General features: G+C 50.0%; 1 protein-coding gene across 1 annotated transcript; it reads left to right on the forward strand.

The window, feature by feature from the left end:
- On the forward strand, positions 5,078 to 9,649 carry LOC102186681 (galectin-9B). Its single transcript, XM_018063988.1, has 4 exons — positions 5,078 to 5,157; positions 6,177 to 6,381; positions 7,218 to 7,328; positions 9,383 to 9,649. The coding sequence occupies exons 1-4, from the start codon at positions 5,078 to 5,080 to the stop codon at positions 9,404 to 9,406; spliced, it is 420 nt and encodes a 139-aa protein (XP_017919477.1). The 3' UTR covers positions 9,407 to 9,649.

Here is a 19,011-nt window from a genome sequence, read left to right on the forward strand (position 1 = left end):
CTCAGTGGGGGAAGAAGAGTCTAAGTAATAAATAGAAAAGTGAATTTCCATTTTTATTTTAACGAAGGAGGATAAACATCTTCCAGGCTGGATAACTATGGAACATGGCACTTCAGGGCACTTACTTGGAAGATGATCTCCCTGGGTTCAGCCATTTACTAGCTGGATGACCTCAAGCAAGTCACTTTACCTCCCTGGGTCTCAGTTTCTGCTTGACTATAATGGGAATAATCAAGTCACCACCCAGAGCTCGGCTAAGGATCAAGCAAGGTAGCACGTTGAGAGAGTTTGAAAGCTGTCTGGCCCACTGTGGGGGGCTCTGAAAGTGTTTAGAATTTCTAGGAGTCTGAGCGCAGGAGGAAAGACCTCCTGAAGAGATATCTGGCATCTGAGGGTTGAGAGAGCGAGCCAGGGCAGGTCAAGGGTGTCTGAGAAAGACTGTCCCAGGAGCGGGGAGCAGGCTGCCCCAGCACTGTGAGGTGCAAAGGGCTTTCTTCTGCGCACTTTTACCCCCCGTGTGGAGGTCTTGTCATAGGCAGCCTTGTTTAATCCCGCAGTCCCCACCTCCAGGCATGGACTGGTGTTTGTGCATGGCCTGGTAGGCAGTGGGCTGCATGGCAGGAGGTGAGCAGCTCATGAGCTAGTGACGCTCCGTCTGTATTTATAGCCACTCCCCATCGCTCACATCTTCCCAGCCTTGTAAAAATTGTCTCCCGTGAAACTAGTCCCTGGGGCCAGAAAGACTGGGACAGCTGGTTTAAACCCTTATCATCTCCACAACACATATGTATTACTGAGGCTCACAGAGGTGCAGGCCATTTGTAAGGTTCCTAGGTGATAAGGGCTGAGGAGGGAGGTGTCTTGATTTCCCCCATCCTGGGGGAAGGGGTTGTCCACAGAGAGTACCCTGGGGGAGGAGGAGGCAGGCAGGCGGTAGCCTGGGTCCCAGGACTTTCTTAGTTCACGGCATCCTGGCCTGGCCCTGCGGTACGAGCCTCTCCTGGGCTCAGCTTCCTGAGAGGCTGTGCAGGTGGGCTGACAGAGCCGTTCATGGGGAGCGGTGCATGGGGCATCAGGTGCTGGGGAGCTGCTTGGTCCCCACTCAAGCCCACCTCCCCTGGAGCTCTGGCGTGGCCTGTGTGCTCTGTGCAATGACCAGTGCCCTTCAGCCCGTCTAGTGAGGGCTCCTGGTGGGGCTGGAGGAAGCTGGGCTGCCTGGTGGGTGCCTCCACAGGGGTCTGAGTCAGGATGTGTCACTTGGGTCTTGTTCTCCATCAGATGGGGGACCCGGAGACGCTTCCAGTTTCAACCAGTTTATTACTCTGATGACATGTTTTTACTGTCTAATCCTTGGAATCAAAAGCACAACTGTAGACAGGTCACGAGACTTGGTGACATCAGAGCTGCCAGCACAGGGAGTTGGGAGGCCAGCGTAATCTGTGAGGCTATAAATCCAACATAAAAACCCATCTTGCTGGGTCATAGGAAGCAAAGGCCTGTGCTGGTCTTTCCTGCTAAGATCACACACACACATGCACGCACAGAGGGGTCTTCGGCCACACCAGGCTTAAAGCATATGAATGTATTTCCTTACAGTTCTGAGGATGGAAATCTAAAATCCGATGTCAGCAAAGTTTTTCCTTCTGGAGCCTCAGGGGAGAATGTGTCCTTGTTTTTTCCAACTTCCAGAGGCTGCCCCCTTGCCTTGGCTTGTGGCCCCTTCCTCCTCCTGCGATTTTTTTTTTTTTTTGGACTGTGTCAGGTCTCAACTGTGGCACAAGGCATTTTCACTGTGGTCCGTGGGCTCTCTAGCTGTGGCCCATGTGGGATCTTAGTTCCACAACCAGGGATCTAACCTTCAATGGCTGCATTGGAGGCAGATACTTAACCGCTGCTGGACCCCCAGGGAACTCTTCACTTTCCTCCTTCTCTAAAGCTGCAGCTTCTTGCTTCTGCTGTCACATCACCTACAGCCGACTCTCCTCCTCTGCCTCCCTCTTTGCAGACCCTGTGACGATTGGGCCCACACAGATATTCCAGATAACCCCCACCCCCACAGTCTCAAGATTCTTAATCATACCTGCAGAGTCCCTTTTGCTGGGTAAAGGAACATAATCACAACTTCTAGGAATCATACTGTTTACATTTTTGGTGGGCAATGGGAGAGGGTGTAATTACTCAGTCTACCATAACCTTCTTGGAGTCAATAAATATTAGTGGTTTCTTTGAATCTTTCCAGAAAAGTTTTCTTTATAATAAGTAAATATATGTATATAGCCACTCCTATCCATTTGAAAAATAATACAGAGGGCAATATTACTTATCAGTTCTCAAAGTAGTCCCTTCTTCCTCTTTTCTTATTAAGTCTCCCTAGAATCTGTTGTGTGGAAATACCATAATTAATTTCACCATTTTCTTCCTGGTGGACTTCTGGATTCATTTCTAATTCTTTGCTATTAGAATGCAGTAATGCGTAATCTTGTCTTCGGGTTATACTCAATTTGAAATCATCTTGTGTTTCAGAATGTGAGGGCACCATTTAAGACATTAAAATCTCATGAAGTTTTTTTGGGGGGAATCATTCCTTAAGATTAACCTGTACTGCCCGCCCCCATGATCCCCACAGGGCTTCCACCATCCTGCCTTCCTTCTGTGCCCTGAGGACCCCTCCTATCACTCTATACCTTAGTGTGAATATGCTTGAGGGAGGAGACCATGCTGCCAGGTGGATACATTTTAAGCCTTGTCTCTCCTGATGGTGAGAAAGGCTCTTAGGGGGATTTCAAACTCCAACAAATGAGGCGATTCTTCATTAGGGAAGAGCACCATTCTAGTCAGCCTGTGGTAGGCTGATTCTACTTCTCCAAAATCACTGACATGGATTTTGACAGAAAGAACTCAGAGATGCAGAGACGTTGTGATTTGCTTAATGTCACCAAAGTTTTTAATGGCAGAATTCAGACCAGACCTGAGGGCCACAAAAGACACCTCTACCCAAGGTCTAGGAGTACAGTCTGAATGGGGTTCTGGCATCAACGGGTATCTCCCAGGACCAGCTGTGCACACTGGGCTCGGAGGGGCTTCCCTGGATCCTGGGTGATCCTACAACTGAAGGACATGGACTAGGACTGAATTGACCTGGTGCACATTGTTTCTTGTTTGGCCTGAGGACAGTGTTTTAACTCATTGCCAAAGAGAAAGTACAATACAGAGATATTAGTATCATAATCCACACATACCAGTCACTCAGTTTCAACTCATGGACTATCTGCTCTATTTCTGCCCAGCTCAACTTTCCTTTCCACCCCAGGATTGCTTTGAAGAAAATTTAGATATATCAATCCAATGCAAATATTTCATTATATGTCTCTTATAGCAAAGGAAACCTACTACAATCCTTTTCAGAGCATTTCGCCTCCCAAATTAGAAAGTTTTACAGAAGGAAAAGCTCAGATTTCTGTCTCCTCCTGAAGACTTGGAAGCTCTGACAGCACCGGGCCTGGAAGGTGATCGGGTCACAGCCGAGTGGACGCTGCTCTTTAGATGAGGGGGATGGTGCCTCCTTTGCTGCAGTCTCCACCACTCCCAACTGCCCCCTACCTGGCCAGGTCAACTATGCACCTGCCTGGGTCCTGTAAGCATTTAATCTTTGTAAAATATTACTTAGAGGAGAAGGTAGAAAATACTTCAACAGTGTGAAAATGGAAAATTGACTTGGAGACAGAGCTGAGTTGAAGGCAGTTTGTACAACCATGTTAGATAAACAGCATTCTGGAAGGATGCGCCAGTCTCTCCCCACAGATATTTTCTCATTAATCATCAAAGTCACCCAGAAGCTGCGACTTGTTCTCATTTCATGGATGAAGAAATTGAGGCAAAGAGAAGTTTAATAAGCTTCCCAAGGCCACTCAGGTAATGAACAGCAGAATCAGGATTCCAACCTGAAGGATGCCTGGCTCTAAAACGAAGCATCTTCACCATAAGCCTGGGTGCTTAAAGAGGCTCAGGAAAGAGAACACGACAAAGTGATGGGGAATAGGTGTGTGGAGACGCCAGTGATGACTTGGGAGGCTTCCCGGGGCCTGGAGGAAGGATGGGAGCCCAGGAGCAGGAGCAGAAAGGGGGCTGCCCCTGGCTGCAGAGAGCACCCGGGAAGAGGCACTTTCTGAGGCTGTGGGGGGGGCAAAGGTCAAGGTCAACATTGTTCTCTGGGTGGGGTGGGCAGGACGGGGAGGATGACCTACCTCTTCTTGGCCTGCTCAGCTGAGCAGAAGGTGTATCCTCGAGGACAGGTGGGTGGGTCTCTCCGGTCCATGGTGGACCCCTAGTCCCCAGCCAGGACTTGGGTCTTTAGCAGTAGCTTGGCTTGGGGTCCAGCCACCCCCCTCTCTCCCCTGGTTCCTTCCCATCTCAGGGCTGTGTACTCGCTGCTTCCTCCTTTGTCAGCTGCCAATCTGACCTTGTCACCTCCTCTCAGAGCCTGAGGGGCTCCTTCTCCTAACCTCAGAATATCTGTGTCACTTCCTCACTCCAGGACTGGAAGGTCCATAAGCTGAGGCTCCTTCTGTCCTGTTCGTGGCTGCACTGGGTCCCTAGGCTGCTGCCCCACACCCAGGCCAGCCCCGGCCAGGGCTGGAGAGGATGGAGAAAAGGAGGCAGGCCAACTGACCGCTGTCTCCTCTCCACAGCCTGTTCCCTTCACTGGGAGGATTGAAGGGGGTCTCCAGGATGGACACAAGGTCACCGTCATGGGGCGTGTTCTTTCCACAGACGAAAACAGGTACAGGGGATTGCTGTCTCTCTCAGCCTCAGCCCTGAGTGAACCAGGGTGCTGTCAGCTCAGAGGGTCCACACAGCTTCCTCCAAGATGCCCACACCCAGTTCAGGGGATGGCAAGGGCCCGGCCTGCCAACAATGCTCAGGCCCCCTACCACCTACCTGTAGCATCTGGGGCACCATTAACCAGACTCCCCAGAGACAGGGGGAATGGAGGCTCATGGTCTAGGGAGGGAAGCAGGCCAGCCCAGAGGTGGAGTCTGGGACTGAACTTCGTATACAATGACCCGGAGCTCGAGCCATGAAGCCAAAAGAAACCCCAGATAAACAAGCGAAACAGAGCACTCTGCTGGGAGAATGTCCCCGGAGGGCCGCCCACGGGTGTGGGGCGGAGCCTGGTCCTGTGGGGATGGCGTGGGAGCCAGACGTGCCGTCTGACTGCTGTGTGTTAGCTGGGAGCCTGAGTGACCCCGAGAAGCAGACTGGGAACCACATGGGGACTGAGTTCAGGCAAGGTGTTGGGAGAGAGATGCTCATTGGATAATTCAGGCTGGACCTTGGTTGGGGGACAGGCATGAGCTCCATCTGGGAAAGAGCAGAACAAGGACTTGTTGCATCCCTTTGGTGAGCTAGGCCCCTTGGAAGCTCCTTTTGTCTTCCCTCCTCACCTTATGTTTCAGCTATAGCCAAAAGAGGTGGAGATGGTGAGGGGCTTCCTCTGAGGTGAGATGGGAACAAGAGATACTTATTTAGGGGTGCCCTTGGGCTGTTTCAGTTGTCATCCCTGAAGGAAGGCAGTCACCCCTTTTCTGCATGGGGCAGTTTGAGGATAGCATGGTCCTGGGGCATTGCAGACGACAAACAGGGCAGATCTGGGGTCAGGGTCCAGGCCTGCTGACCTCACTCAGGTCAGGTGGACACACGACACCCTCTGAAGAGGGAGACACACACACTCTGAGGTCCCCATGCCCAGAGACCTAGGGCTTTTTCTATGTCTCCCCTTTAGACACCATCTCTGTAGGTGTCCCATCAATACACTTGTTCTTTCCATTTGTCCTCTTTCCCAACTCAGCAGACACAGGCTGACCTCCAGGGAGCCACCACTTGGCCCCAAAGACTCTCACTTCTAGGCACATTCCTCTACTTCCATCTTGGACACAAATTTCTTTACCCATTTCCTCCTTACTTATAGAAAACCACAGTGTAAAGGCAAAATGTGGTAACTGCACAAAACACACTGCAAATTCGGTGAACCAAAGGGATGGGACGAGACTAGGGATGGGTACCAACCAGCCACGCAGGTTGTTCGCAGGCTCCCAGACGATGTCAGTCATAGTGAGCACTTCCTGTTCCCACCCTTGGCAGTAAGCCAGGACACTGTCTGATTTTCCCTGACCTAGGTTTTCAGTGAACTTTCAGACGGGCATCAGTGACACGAACAACATTGCCTTCCACTTCAACCCTCGGTTTGATGGAGGCGGATATGTGGTCTGCAACACGAGGCAGCAAGGAAACTGGGGGTCGGAGGCGAAGAAGATGCAGATGCCCTTCCAGAAGGGGAGTGAATTTGAGATCTGCTTCGATGTAGACAGGTCCTCGTTCAAGGTGAGTGGGAACTCTCCTCTCTTCAGCTGTCTGTTCCGCCCCCACATAAGGTGCTGCGAGCAGCCTTTTAATAGTCACGTGAGCAACACTTTGTACAGAGAAGAGGACTATTTCCTGTAAGGCCTCAGTCTCCTTACACACGTTCACCTCCTTACACACCTTAACATGTTGCTTCTTTTACTCTGGAAGTAAGCACTGGGGAAGTCACTGTGATGCTCTTTGGCCTCCTGGGTCCTTCAGTCCAAGTTATTTCCATTTCTCTGTCGTAGCCCTTCTTCCACTCCAGGTCCCTGGGTATATTTGTTTTCCTGTTACCTTGTGGCTGCATTTATCCAGGTGTTATTAAAGACTTAGTTCCGCCTGGCATTGCACATTGGTTTTGCAAGCAGAGTGGTGTCTCTGGGCTTGGGGAGATGGGAGGGGAGCTGAGCACATCTGTGTCTTTTTTCTCTGTGTGAACATGAATGTCCCCACCCCCTCATCACACAACCTGAGATCACTTCTTCTCTGCTCCCCATGGACATTTGCATGTATATTTCAATAACACCACAGGAGAGCTGAGACTAGAAAGACAGACCCACTGTGATAAACACACACCAGAGGAACGAAGAAGCCAAGGACTAGAGTCAGGTGGAAGTTGCCCTTCGATGCACTTAGGGTCCCGAGCATGTTCCTGCAACCGGCACAGCTCTGCAGGCTGTTGCCCTGACCTATAGGGGATTGATGCAGGTCAACTAGATGCAGGTCTGAATGACTGGAAGCAGGGGTCCCAGCGGCACGGGTGTGCTCCCACCTGGTCCTGGACCCCCTCCTGCCATGTGTGCTCACATCAACAGGTGACGGTGAACGGGAGCATCTTCCTGGATTATGTACACCGTGTGCCCTTCGACAAAGTCAACGCCATCTCCATCTGCGGCTGCGTGCATGTGTCCTACATCAGCTTCCAGGTCAGACTCCACCCAGCACTCGTCCCCAGGGGCTTTGTGTGGGGCCCAGTCCCCTTGGGGGTCCTGCTGTGTGAACCCAAGGTGCCAGCCAGTCCCATCTCCAGGTGGTTCTGGGTTCACACCTCTGGCTGCCCCAGTCTGTCCTTCTGTCGCTGTCTCTGTCTGGGGCACCCGCTCAGGCTCCTGGACTAGTAGGTTTCTTGTCTCTGTCACTCTCTGTCATCCCCCTGGTGAGGAGGCCCTGGGCTTCTTGAAAGAACTTGGAATCAAACTGAATCCAGCTCAGATCCCCGGCTCTGCCATTTTCATCGGCTGGGGAATCTTAGACGAGCGACTTCACCTCTCCCAGCCTTAGTCTCTTCACCTGTGGAATGAGCATGACCAGCCGCCCCACAGGCCATTGTGTGAGTTCAATGAGACCATACACATCGAAGGGCACAGTATATCCTTTCCAAGGCCATTCCTGGGTTTATTTGACCTTCTTGTGTATTATAATTTTTGAATGTGTTCTGCTAAGTCACTTCAGTCGTGTCCGACTCTGCAACACCATAGACGGTAGCCTATCAGGCTCCCCCGTCCTTGGGATTCTCCAGGCAAGAATAACTGGAGTGGGTTGCCATTTCCTTCTCCAATGCATGAAAGTGAAAGTGAAGTCGGTCAGTTGTGTCCGACTCCTAGCGACCCCATGAACTACAGCCCACCAGGCTCCATCGTCCAGGGGATTCTCCAGGCAAGAGTACTGGAGTGGGGTGCCTTTTGAGTGTGTTAGCAACATCTACAAGGTCAGGACCAATTTTGCAAAATGAAAAGGTTCTGGAGTTGGATGGTGGTGACTTTTGCACAACCACAGGAGTGGACACTGGACTGTAGGCACACTCGTGTGTGTACCTGGTGGCTCCATCATGCCCGACTCTTTGCAACCCCATGGACTGGAGCCTGCCAGGCTCCTCTCTCCATGGAGCTTCTCCAGGCAAAAATACTGGAGTGGGTTGCCAGGCCCTCCTCCAGGGGATCTTCCCAACCTGGGGATCAAACCCAGGTCTCCCACATTGCAGGTGGATTCTTTACAGTCTGAGTTAGTACATTGAAGATGGTCAATGTTACGTGACGTGCACTTCACCACTGCTTAGCAAAAGAGGTCAGGTAGATTTCTTCTTCCTCCTGAAGATGGAGAGGTCCCAGGAGACTGATCACCTCAAGGATGCTGACTAGAAAATTCTAAACTGGCTGATTAAGACTACATTCCTGGGGAAGGTCAAAGCTACAGTCAGGTCAGGTGTTACACCTAGGATTGGTGTCATGGGCTTCAACAAAAGTGAGGCCATTTTGAACTTGTGGTTTTCTCTTTAACTTTGCCCTGCTTTGTAGCAAAGTCTCAGCCTAACTAAGAGATATAATCAGAATGTAAGGCATGAGCATCACTCTCAGTACCGATGTAGAGTCCCCACAGCTTTGTTCACCCTTGGTGTGGTCTCCATGGCCATGACCGTTTGCTTAATCCCTCTGACATGTATCACCCAGTAGGACCCTGTGGGGGCATCCTGGGACAGCCCTCTGACCCATGAGGGTTATAAACCTTCAGCCTCCTAGGCCTTCCCCAAGTTCCAAGGATAAAATTGAAGTGAGCAAATGCAGAAGCAAAGGGTAACAGTCAAGCAAAACAAAGTGATAATAGGTTAACCATTAATCAGCATCAAGGACCTTTAGTTCCTCCTCAAGAGCTGTAGGGAGAAGGCAACCACACCCTGCTCCAGTACTCTTGCCTGGAAAATCCCATGGACAGAGGAGCCTGGTGGGCTGCAGTCCATGGGGTCGCTAGGAGTAGGACACGACTGAGAGACTTCACTTTCACTTTTCCCTTTCTTGCATTGGGGAAGGAAATGGCAACCCACTCCAGTGTTCTTGCCTGGAGAATCCCAGGGACGGGGGAGCCTGGTGGGCTGCTGTCTATGGGGTCACACAGAGTCAGACACTACTGAAGTGACTTAGCAGCAGCAACAGAAGCAAGAGCTATTGACAGTATTCTGAACCAAATTCTTGATGCTGTTTTACAGATATGTAATCCGCTACCATGTTGAAGATGTTCACTGTATATTGCTTACACGGTCATAAAACCCAGAAGCTTGATGATATGGCTCCCGATTACGTCACCACCAACCAATCAGAAGACATCCTTGAGCTGATCACACACCCCTCACCCTCACCCTCACCCTGTGTTTAAGACCATTTCCCTGAAAGTCATCGTGGAATTTGGGGTTTTTAAGCTGCCTGGGCTCCTTGCCTGGAACCTGCAATAAATGCTGCGCTTTCCTTCATCATAACCCTGTGTCAGTAGGTTGGTTTTACTGTGCGTGGATGAGTCTTACTGAGTGGAAGTAAACCTAATAGTGATGGATGGACTGGAAATTCTGATGATACATTCAGCTGAAAGATTCCTTTCTTTAGCAATGTATGGGGGGTTACAGAGTGGGGCTTTATCTTTCCTAGTCAGTGGCAGAGAAAAAGAAAGGAAAAGAAAGAGAAAGGGTGTCATGTTTAGTTAAAGTGTGAAGACTTGATCCGTTCTCTCGGGCCCAGGCAGCCAACCTGAACGTCATCTACTGCGCTTCATCCTAACTTTGATTCTGGTCTCCATCACTTGGACAGGACCAGGTGCCATGCAGGGTCTTCTTCAGTCCTGAGACATATATCCAGGATTCAAGAGCTTGACTGTCATCCATGCAGTTGGGATGATCTAGTACCGTCCCTCTCAAGGAGATTAAAGGGAAGTTTTGCTCTTAGTGATTCCAAATCAGAAGGTAGAAGATAACTGGGAGTGAGTTTGGTGAGTTGTAGTCAGACTAAGTGCCCTCCAAGCCTCAGCTCACCCAGTGCTCACGACAGTCATATCAAAGGAGGCCCGTGATTAGCTACATCTCACAGATGAGGAGAGACCGAAACTTAGAGAGTGCAGGGGGGCCAAGGGTGCCGCCCGTAAATGTGTCACCTTGGCATGAGTATTCATTTAGGCTGATTCTTCTCTAGAAACTGAAGACTCAAAGTGTTTCCTTTACCTCCTCCTCATCACGGGGTTGCAAAGAGTCGGACACGACTGAGCAACGGAACTGAACACCTGCAGCAAAGAACGCAGACAAAGGACCTGCTGCAGAAATAGAGCCGCGAGCAGAGGTGTCCACAGAAGAGCACAGCGAGGTGTGGAGGTCAGAGCCCACTCTGCACCCAGCAAACACGGCAACCAAACACTGACTCTTCTGTGAGTAGCCTTCCTCATCTTTGAAGTCCCAAACCATTGCCCTCAACGTCCTCTTGTGACTTTAGCTGAAGGTGGTATTTAAAGTGATGGTTTTGACCATTTGGTGGGTAGTACCCCTGGGTCTCTCCTATGTATGCAAGTGTTACTATACCTTTGTTAGATTGTTTCCCTTTTAATATGTCTCGCGTCAATCTGATCTTAGACCAGCCAGAAGAACCTAGAAGGGTAGAGGAAAAATTCTTCATTCCCCAACATTCATGTTGTAACTTGTGGCACAATTCACTTCCTTTTTAGGGCTAAACGATATTGCATTGTATGTATAGACCTCATTTTGTTTATCTAGCCATCCATCCATAGACACCAGTGTTGCTTCTATCTCTTGGCTGTTGTAAATAATACAGGGTACATGGGTGTACACATCTCTCTTCAAGCCTCTGCTTTCAGTTCTTTAGGCTATATAGCCAGACATGGAATTGCTGGCTTGGTAAGTTGCTTCAGTTGTGTCTGACTTTTTGCGACCCTGTGGCCTGCTGCCTGCCAGGCTCTTCTGTCCATGGGATTCTCCTGGCCAGAGTACTGGAGTGGGTTGCCATGATCTTCTCCGGGGGATCTTCCTGCCCCAAGGATCAAACCCAGGTGTCCTGCATTGCAGGCAGATTCTTTCCCATCTGACCCAGACGTGGAATTGCTGGACCAGATGGTAACTCTGTGTTTAGTTGTTAAAGGAACATCCGTACTGTTTTGTAGGGTCGGTCTAAGACTATGCATAGTGATGCTCTCTGTTCAGGATGCCGGTGGCACCCACGTGGGTCTTTACTACTCATGGGAGCCCCAAAGACATTAGGCCAGCTGGAGGTAGTACTGTGGCCAGATGGGCCCCTGTGGTCCTTATCACGACTTCAAGACACAGCTCAGCAACAACCATCGGGTAGCTTTGAAAAAAATGAGGATTATTTCTCTCAAGCCCTAAGGGCCACATAGCACAGTGGCCAGTGGGAAGGAGGGGGTGAGAGCACAGGTTGGGGTTCCGCTTTTATTGGGGTCCAAATGTAGGGTGGTTACGCAGGAACCAGGGGGCAGGAAGCGACATGTGGGGTCACTCAAACAGTTTTCTAGGTTGCCCAGTGTTTCCTAGAAAGGAGAACTTGATGGATGGGGCAAGTGTGGTGGCTTATCTAGAAGCTGTCACACAGCCGGCACCATGTTTACAAAAGATGAGTGTCTTCGAAATTGACACTTTAGCAATCAGAAGCTTAATGCCAGTCTCTTAGGGTCAAGCACGTACACTATGTTTCTCATCACAGCCTCACCGTTTAGCATCCCACGAACAGTACAAAAGGCCTCCTTTCTCCTTGTCCTCATTCACACTTGTCAGTTTCTGGCTTTTTGAGAGGGTGAATTGGCCGACACATTCCAAACAGATCCCATGGTCTACAGTGCAGAGAACAGAGAACCTCAGACAAGTGTCTGGGCTTTAAATAACGGAGCTCGAGGGCTGCCTCTCACCTCAAGCCAGGTCCTGGGCAAGGGTCTCAGTGACTGCACACACGGTGACGCCAGGTTGCGGAGGTCAGCTGTGCCAGCCACTGGGTCTTGGAGACACCTCCTTACAGCCTTTATTCATACAAAAACCCACTGGCCTTTGGGTTTTCAGTAGGCCTTCCCTACAGAGCTGGAGCAGAGGCCCCTGGGCTCTCCTTTTTGGGCTGGACTCACTGTGACTCACTTCCAAATCACCTGGAGATGTCACAGTGCATGTCCGCTTGACCTCAAGCTGTCCCTGTTTCTCCCTGGGCTCTGAGAGTTTTGGGGTAGTTTCTAAATTTTTAAAAGTTCACTCACTTATTTTCCTTTGGCTGTACTTATTCTTTGTTGCTTTGCACTGGCTTTCTCTAGTTTCAGCAAGTGGGGGCTTCTTCAGTGCCACGTACGGTTTCTCATTGCTGAGCCTGGCTTAGGGGGGTGGGATTCAGTATTTACAGCAAGTGGCCTCTAGAACCTGGGCTCAGTAATCATGGCACCGCATATGGAGTCTCCCAGGACCAAGTATCAAACCCACCTTCCCTGCATGGTGAGGTGGATTCTCACGCACTGTGCCAATGCACATGGCCTGCAGTGTTTTTTAAACAGTACTTTATTGAGGTGCGGTCCATGTAAACACACAGACCCTAGACTGCTGGATGAGTTTCTATGCTGTAAACAGCTGTATGACCACCATCCAGGTCAAGCTCCAGGACATTCCCAGCACCCAGATGGCTCCTTCGGGTCCCTCCCATGTGGTGCCCCTCATAAGCCATTGCTTTTCTGAACCGTTTCTGGATTTTCTGTGATCAGAATGCTCCCAGTGTGTGCTCACTTGTGTCTGATTCTTGTGCTCAACGGTGAGGGTCACTGAAGACCTTGCCTGTATCCTCAGTCCCATTTTCTTGCTCAGGGCTAGTCCATAGCAGGCAATTCCCAGGTGGCTCAGTAGTAAAGCATCTGCCTGACAATGCAGGGGACCCAGGAGACATGGGTTGGATCTCGGGGTTTGGAAGAGCCCCTGGAGGAGAGAATGGCAACCTGTACCAATACTCTTGCCTCAATAAATCCACAGGCAGAGGAGCCTGGTGGCCTATAGCCCAAGTGTTTGCAAAGAGCATTCACTGTTCCCCTTCTCCTGTTTTAAACAGTGCTGTTTCCAGTGAGGGGCTGTGACGAGTGAAGCTGTTAAGCACATGTACATCTGTTCTGATCTCTCTTTGGTGAATATCTAAGAGCAGAAGAGCCAGGACATAGGAGAGGTAGAGGGTTAACTTTATTATAATCCACCAAGTTTCCAATGCTGTTGTAGTTTACACTCCAACCTGTGGTGAATGAGTTCCAGTTGCTTCCTATTCCAGTCAATGAGGAAAATTTTCCCGTATCCCGGGTTTTGAAGAGGATTGCAAAGAATCTCTCCTTCTTTTCCTCCTTTCTGTTCCAAGTATGTCACCTTCCCCTTAAATCCAGTCATATTCTAGTTGACTCAGGAATCTAGTGGGGATGGAGGGTGGAGGGAGGAGGCAAGTGGGCTCCGTCTATGAGAACATCTCAGAGAAGTCAGTCTTTGCAAATTCTGAGAACCCAGGCAAGAGCCAGAAGGGAGAGAGGTGCAGACCTGTGTGTGGCCCCGGGGCACCTGCTCCCCTGCTCCCCATTTGGTGCCTGTAGGACCCTCAGCTGCTCATCCAGGCTGCACCCCAGGGCCCCCTCTCGAACAAAGAGCGGGGTCCCACTTGACATCAGGTAAGCTATGCGTTTCCTCCCTACCCCACTTTGCTACCCGGCTGATCCTAGTCTCTGTTTCAGTCAATCATTTCCTTTAACAAGGTGCTGGAGCCAATATGAGACATTTATTCCACACAGTGACCCACCTCCATGTCATTCAGAAAGATCTAGTATGTCTAAATCTTCTCCGCTCCCAGTCTAGAGCCCAGAAGGAAGGGAGAGAAGAGAAAAGAAGGGAGAGAGAAATTCTTAAGAGAGCAGGGATCAGAAGCTCCTGCGGCATCATTAAACACAATGATAAGGTACCTTCATGATAAGGTTTTCTATTCATATTTATAACACATTTCTTTCCATCTGATCATATATTGATTTGTTTTTCTTTTCTCTCTCTCTCTCTTTTCTGACTGCACCATGCTATATGCCTGTTCTTAGTTCCCTGACCAAGTATTGAACCCATCCCCCTGCAGTGGAAACACAGAGTCATCACCACTAAACCACCAGGGAAATCCCTCCATGACTAGGTTTTTATGTGAGGAATAGAATTTTAGAGGGAATATATCCCTTTTTGAAGCCCCAAGAAGCCTCATATGGCTCAGGCTATCACTAATGAACTGTGTAACTTTTGGAATGACCTTTAAACACTCTGAGCCTCAGTTTCCCTATCTGGAAAATGGGTATAACCAGGCCTTCCCAGCACAACCTCCACTCCATGCACCAGTAGCACCCAGCTGCCCGGGCCCCACCAAGCAGCTCTGTTTCTCTCTGGACGCTCAAGAGACAGCCACGTTCTCAGGAACAGTGACATCTAGAAGCTCCCTGCAGTATGAGTGTGGTCAGGATCTCTGAGCCGACATGAACCTCTATGCACTATTGGATCTCAGTGCAGATCACAGGAGGCCAGCAGAGGGGAAAGGGCCCTGGGTGAGGAGCACCCACTTTCACCCTCTCCTCCCCTCCCTACCTTTCTCCCTGTTTCTAAACCTACATCATCTCCTGGATCCTCCCCCATTGGGTAACAGTCCAGTTGCTTTGGTTTCTATATATTTTTAAGTTTCCGGGCACAGTGGTCTTCCTGGCCAGTGTGTAAAGTGACAGTGACCACAGAGGCGGTGGAGAGATGGCCCTCGTGGACACACAGTCTCCTTACAGACACCAGGGAGTTCCAGGGCTGGGGGTGGGGTGCGTCCCGGTGGACAGGAAGCAGCTCTGGGGCTCTAAGAAAACAACTCCTGCTGGTGACAGAGGAGGGGAACAGCAACCTGAAAAGAACACAGAAGGGCAGACACAACTTCTCCGTGACCATCTCCTGGGTGCTGCTTAGGACGGCAGCGGATGAGCATCCCCAGGATTCCTGCATCTGACAAACGTTTACTGAGCTCACGGTGGGTGCCTCCACTGTTCTAAGTAAGACCTGGGAAAATGATGGTTGTTTTGCATGAAGGGAGCAGGGCTTCTGGGGCGGGTAACAAGCCAGCTTGGCAGCAAGGGACATACTCTAAAGATGGCCTCTCTGTGCTGAACCATTTACTATTTGGATGACCTCAAGCAAGTTACTTTTCCTCTCTGGGCCTCAGTTTCTGCATCTATATAATGAGGTTAATCCTGGAGTCACTGCCCAGATCTGCGGGAAAGACTAAGCGAGCTTGAAGGAAGATTGAGAGAGCTTGAATGGTGTCTGGCCCACTGCAGGAGCTCTGAAAGTGTTTAGAGTTGTTAGGAGACTGGGCACAGCAAGGAAGCCTTCTTGAGGAAGTGTCTGCTTTCTGAGGGGCAAGAGAGCAAGGCAGGGCAGGTCAAGGGTGTATGAGAAGGGGCCATCTCAGGAGTAAGGGGGAGCTGGGTGCCCCTGCACTGTGGGCTGCAGAGGGCTTCCTTCTGTGCCTTTAGACTTCCTGTGTGGAGGCCCCATCACAGGATGCCTTGTTGAAACCAGGGGTCCCCCACCTCCAGGTCACATACTAGTGTTGGTCCAGGGCTTCTTAGGAACTGGGCCCCACGGCAGGCAGTGAATGGCAGGCAAGTTAGTGAAGATTCATCTGTATTTACAGCCACTCCCCATCACTCATATCCCCTTGTCCTTGGAAAAATAATCTTCCACAAAACCGGTCCCTTTGCCACACAGTTTGGGGCCAGCTGGTTTAAACCCTTATCACTCCATGTCATACATGTAAAATTGAGCCTCATAGAGGTGGAAGCCACTTGTTCAAGGCCCCTAGGTGGAAAGTGGCCAAGGAGGGAGGTGCCTTAATTCCCCAGACCTGGAGAATAAGGTGCCCACAGAGAGAGCCCTGCCGAAGGAGACAGGCAAAGAGGGGACGGCCCCAGGGCAGGCGGTTTCTGTGCTCACCGTGTGCTGGGCCTGACGCTGCAGTAGGAGCCTCTCCCAGCCTCGGTGTCCCAAGAGGCTGGGCAAGTGGGCTGACTGAGGGCTTCCTGGAATGGGGAAGAAGAGGGCTTCCTAGACACACACCAGCCTCCACTGAGGGAAAGACACGCACACTGAGGTCCCTGCCCTTGGAGAGCTACTATTTATTCTGTCTCCCTTTTAGACACCAATCTGTTCCTGTGCCCTTAGTGTCACCTGTCCTTTCCAGCTGTCCCCTTTCCCAGCTGAGCAGACACAGGCCGGCCTCTAAGGAGCCGCCACTTGACCCCAAAGCCTCTCACTTCTAGGCACATATTTCCGCTTCCATCTTGGACACAGATTTCTATACCCATTTTCTCCTTATTTTTAGAAAATGAAACTTTAAGGGTAAAATGTGATTGCAGCCATGAAATTAAAAAACACATACTCTTGGAAGGAAAGTTATGACCAACCTAGACAGCATATTAAAAAGCAGAGACATTACTTTGCCAACAAAGTCCATCTAGTCAAGGCTATGGTTTTTTCCTTTGGTCATGTATGGATTTGAGAGTGGAACTGTGAAGAATGCTGAGTGCCGAAGAATGGATGCTTTTGAACTGTGGTGTTGGAGAAGACTCTTGAGAGTCCCTTGGACTGCAAAGAGATCCAACCTGTCCATTCTGAAGGAGATCAGCCCTGGGATTTCTTTGGAAGGAAAGATGCTAAAGCTGAAACTCCAGTACTTTGGACACCTCATGCAAAGAGCTGACTCACTGGAAAAGACTCTGATGCTGGGAGGGATTGGGGGCAGGAGGAGAAGGGGATGACAGAGGATGAGATGGCTGGATGGCATCACCAACTCAATGGACATGAGTCTGAGTGAACTCCGGGAGATGGTGATGGACAGGGAGGCCTGGCAGGCTGCAATCCATGGGGTTGCAAAGAGTCGGACATGACTGAGTGACTGAACTGAAATGAACTGAACGCAGATAATCCTGGCATGTGCACACAGAGCCCCACTTCACCCCCAACTTCACAGCTGAACAATCCAGCTCTGTCTGGGGGCAGGGACGCATCCTTTCTCTTCCGCGTGTTTTGTCCTCATGGTCAGTTGCTTCTCCACCTGCCTGGGTGGTGACGACTGCCTCCTCGGCCTGAGTTTCCCCTCAGCGGCTGAGCTGAACTGAAATGAACTGAACCTTGAAGAAGGGGAATTGTGGTTGAACTGTTTCTGAGTCCGAACCAGTTCATGGGAGAACTCGTTCTTGTGGGGGTAGGAACAGCCTTAAGAACTAGCTCATTTGTTTTGTAGGGTAATTTATTTACCTGGTTTGGGAAATGGTTGATCTGTACACCAATGATGGAATCTGTGCCATCTTTGTAGGAATTTTCCTATGTCTTTTGTGTTTTGTGTTATCAAACTGTTAAAAACAAGAAGTATTTCATCTGTCCTGAAGGAAAGCTCTTTGAGGTATAGATTAGATATGTTAAGATAAGGAGAGCAATGACCCCTTAATGGCTCACATTTATACAATCTTGAAGTTAGAAATATGGAATCAATCAAGGCGAAGACTAATTTTGCCAAGAAAATGCACTGATCATAGCAAACACCGTCTTCCAACAATACAAGAGAAGACTCTACACATGGACATCACCAGATGGTCAAACCGAAATCAGATTGATTATATTCTCTGCAGCCAAAGATGGAGAAGCTGTATACAGTCAACAAAAACAAGACCAGGAGCTGACTGTGGCTCAGATCAGGAACTCCTTATTACCAAATTCAGACTTAAATTGAAGAAAGTAGGGAAAACCGCTAGACCATTCATGTATGACCTAAATCAAATCCCTTATGATTATACAGTGGAAGTGAGAAATAGATTTAAGGGCCTAGATCTGATAGATAGAGTGCCTGAAGAACTATGGACTGAGGTTTGTGACATTGTACAGGAGACAGGGATCAAGACCATCCCCATGGAAAAGAAATGCAAAAAAGCAAAATGGCTGTCTGGGGAGGCCTTACAAATAGCTGAGAAAAGGAGAGAGGCAAAAAGCAAAGGAGAGGGAGTCGGGGAAAGATGGCGGAGGAATAGGACGGGAAGATCACTTTCTCCCTCACAAATTCCTCAAAAGAACATTTCAACGCCGAGCAAACTCCACAAAACAACTTCTGTAGGCTGGCAGAGGACATCAGGCAACCAGAAAAGCAGACAATTGTCTTCAAAAACAGGTAGAGAAAAATATAAAAGACGAAAAAGGAGACAAAGGAGGTGGGGAGGGAGCTCTGTCCCGGGAAGGGAAGACCGTCCCGAGAAGGGAATTTTAAGAAGAGAGGTTTCCAAACACCAGGAAACACTCTCCCTGCCGAGTCTGTGGCGAGCCTTGGAAACACAGAGGGCAACATAACAGGAAGGAAAAATAGATAAATAATTAAAACCAACAGATTACAAGCCCAACAGTAACTCCCCCAGCGGAAAAGCAGCACAGACGCCTGCATCTGCCATTGGGAAGTGGGGGCAGGGCAGGGACGCGCGGGAGGCGCGGGCTGCAGAGCTTTGTAAGAATCGGGCAGGAACGCCCCACGCGCAACCAGAACGATCTAACTTGGGCTAGCAAACCAGACTGTGGGATAGCTACCACGCGAAAAACTTGAACATAAGACACCGCCAGGTCCGAGCACAGAACAAAGGACGGAACGGAAAAAGCCGGCTGCAGACCATCCCCCGCCGGGGACAGGCAGCCAGAGCCATAAGGACTGGAAAGGGGCAATTGCAGACCCGGAGAGACTTTACTTACCTAACTGCAAGCAGGCTCCTTTGCTAAGACTTCTGGGGGTG

The sequence above is a fragment of the Capra hircus genome, chromosome 19 (assembly GCF_001704415.2).
Source record: "Capra hircus breed San Clemente chromosome 19, ASM170441v1, whole genome shotgun sequence".
NCBI lineage: Eukaryota > Metazoa > Chordata > Mammalia > Artiodactyla > Bovidae > Capra > Capra hircus.

Bases quoted from the DNA above. Each gene is read 5' to 3' on its own strand.
- LOC102186681 (XM_018063988.1), top strand. From the start codon at position 5,078: ATGAAGCCAAAAGAAACCCCAGATAAACAAGCGAAACAGAGCACTCTG. The intron at 5,158-6,176 runs GTGTGGGGCGGA...TCCCTGACCTAG, and splicing joins CCCCGGAGGGCCGCCCACGG to GTTTTCAGTGAACTTTCAGA. The intron at 7,329-9,382 runs GTCAGACTCCAC...GCTGTTTTACAG, and splicing joins TGTCCTACATCAGCTTCCAG to ATATGTAATCCGCTACCATG.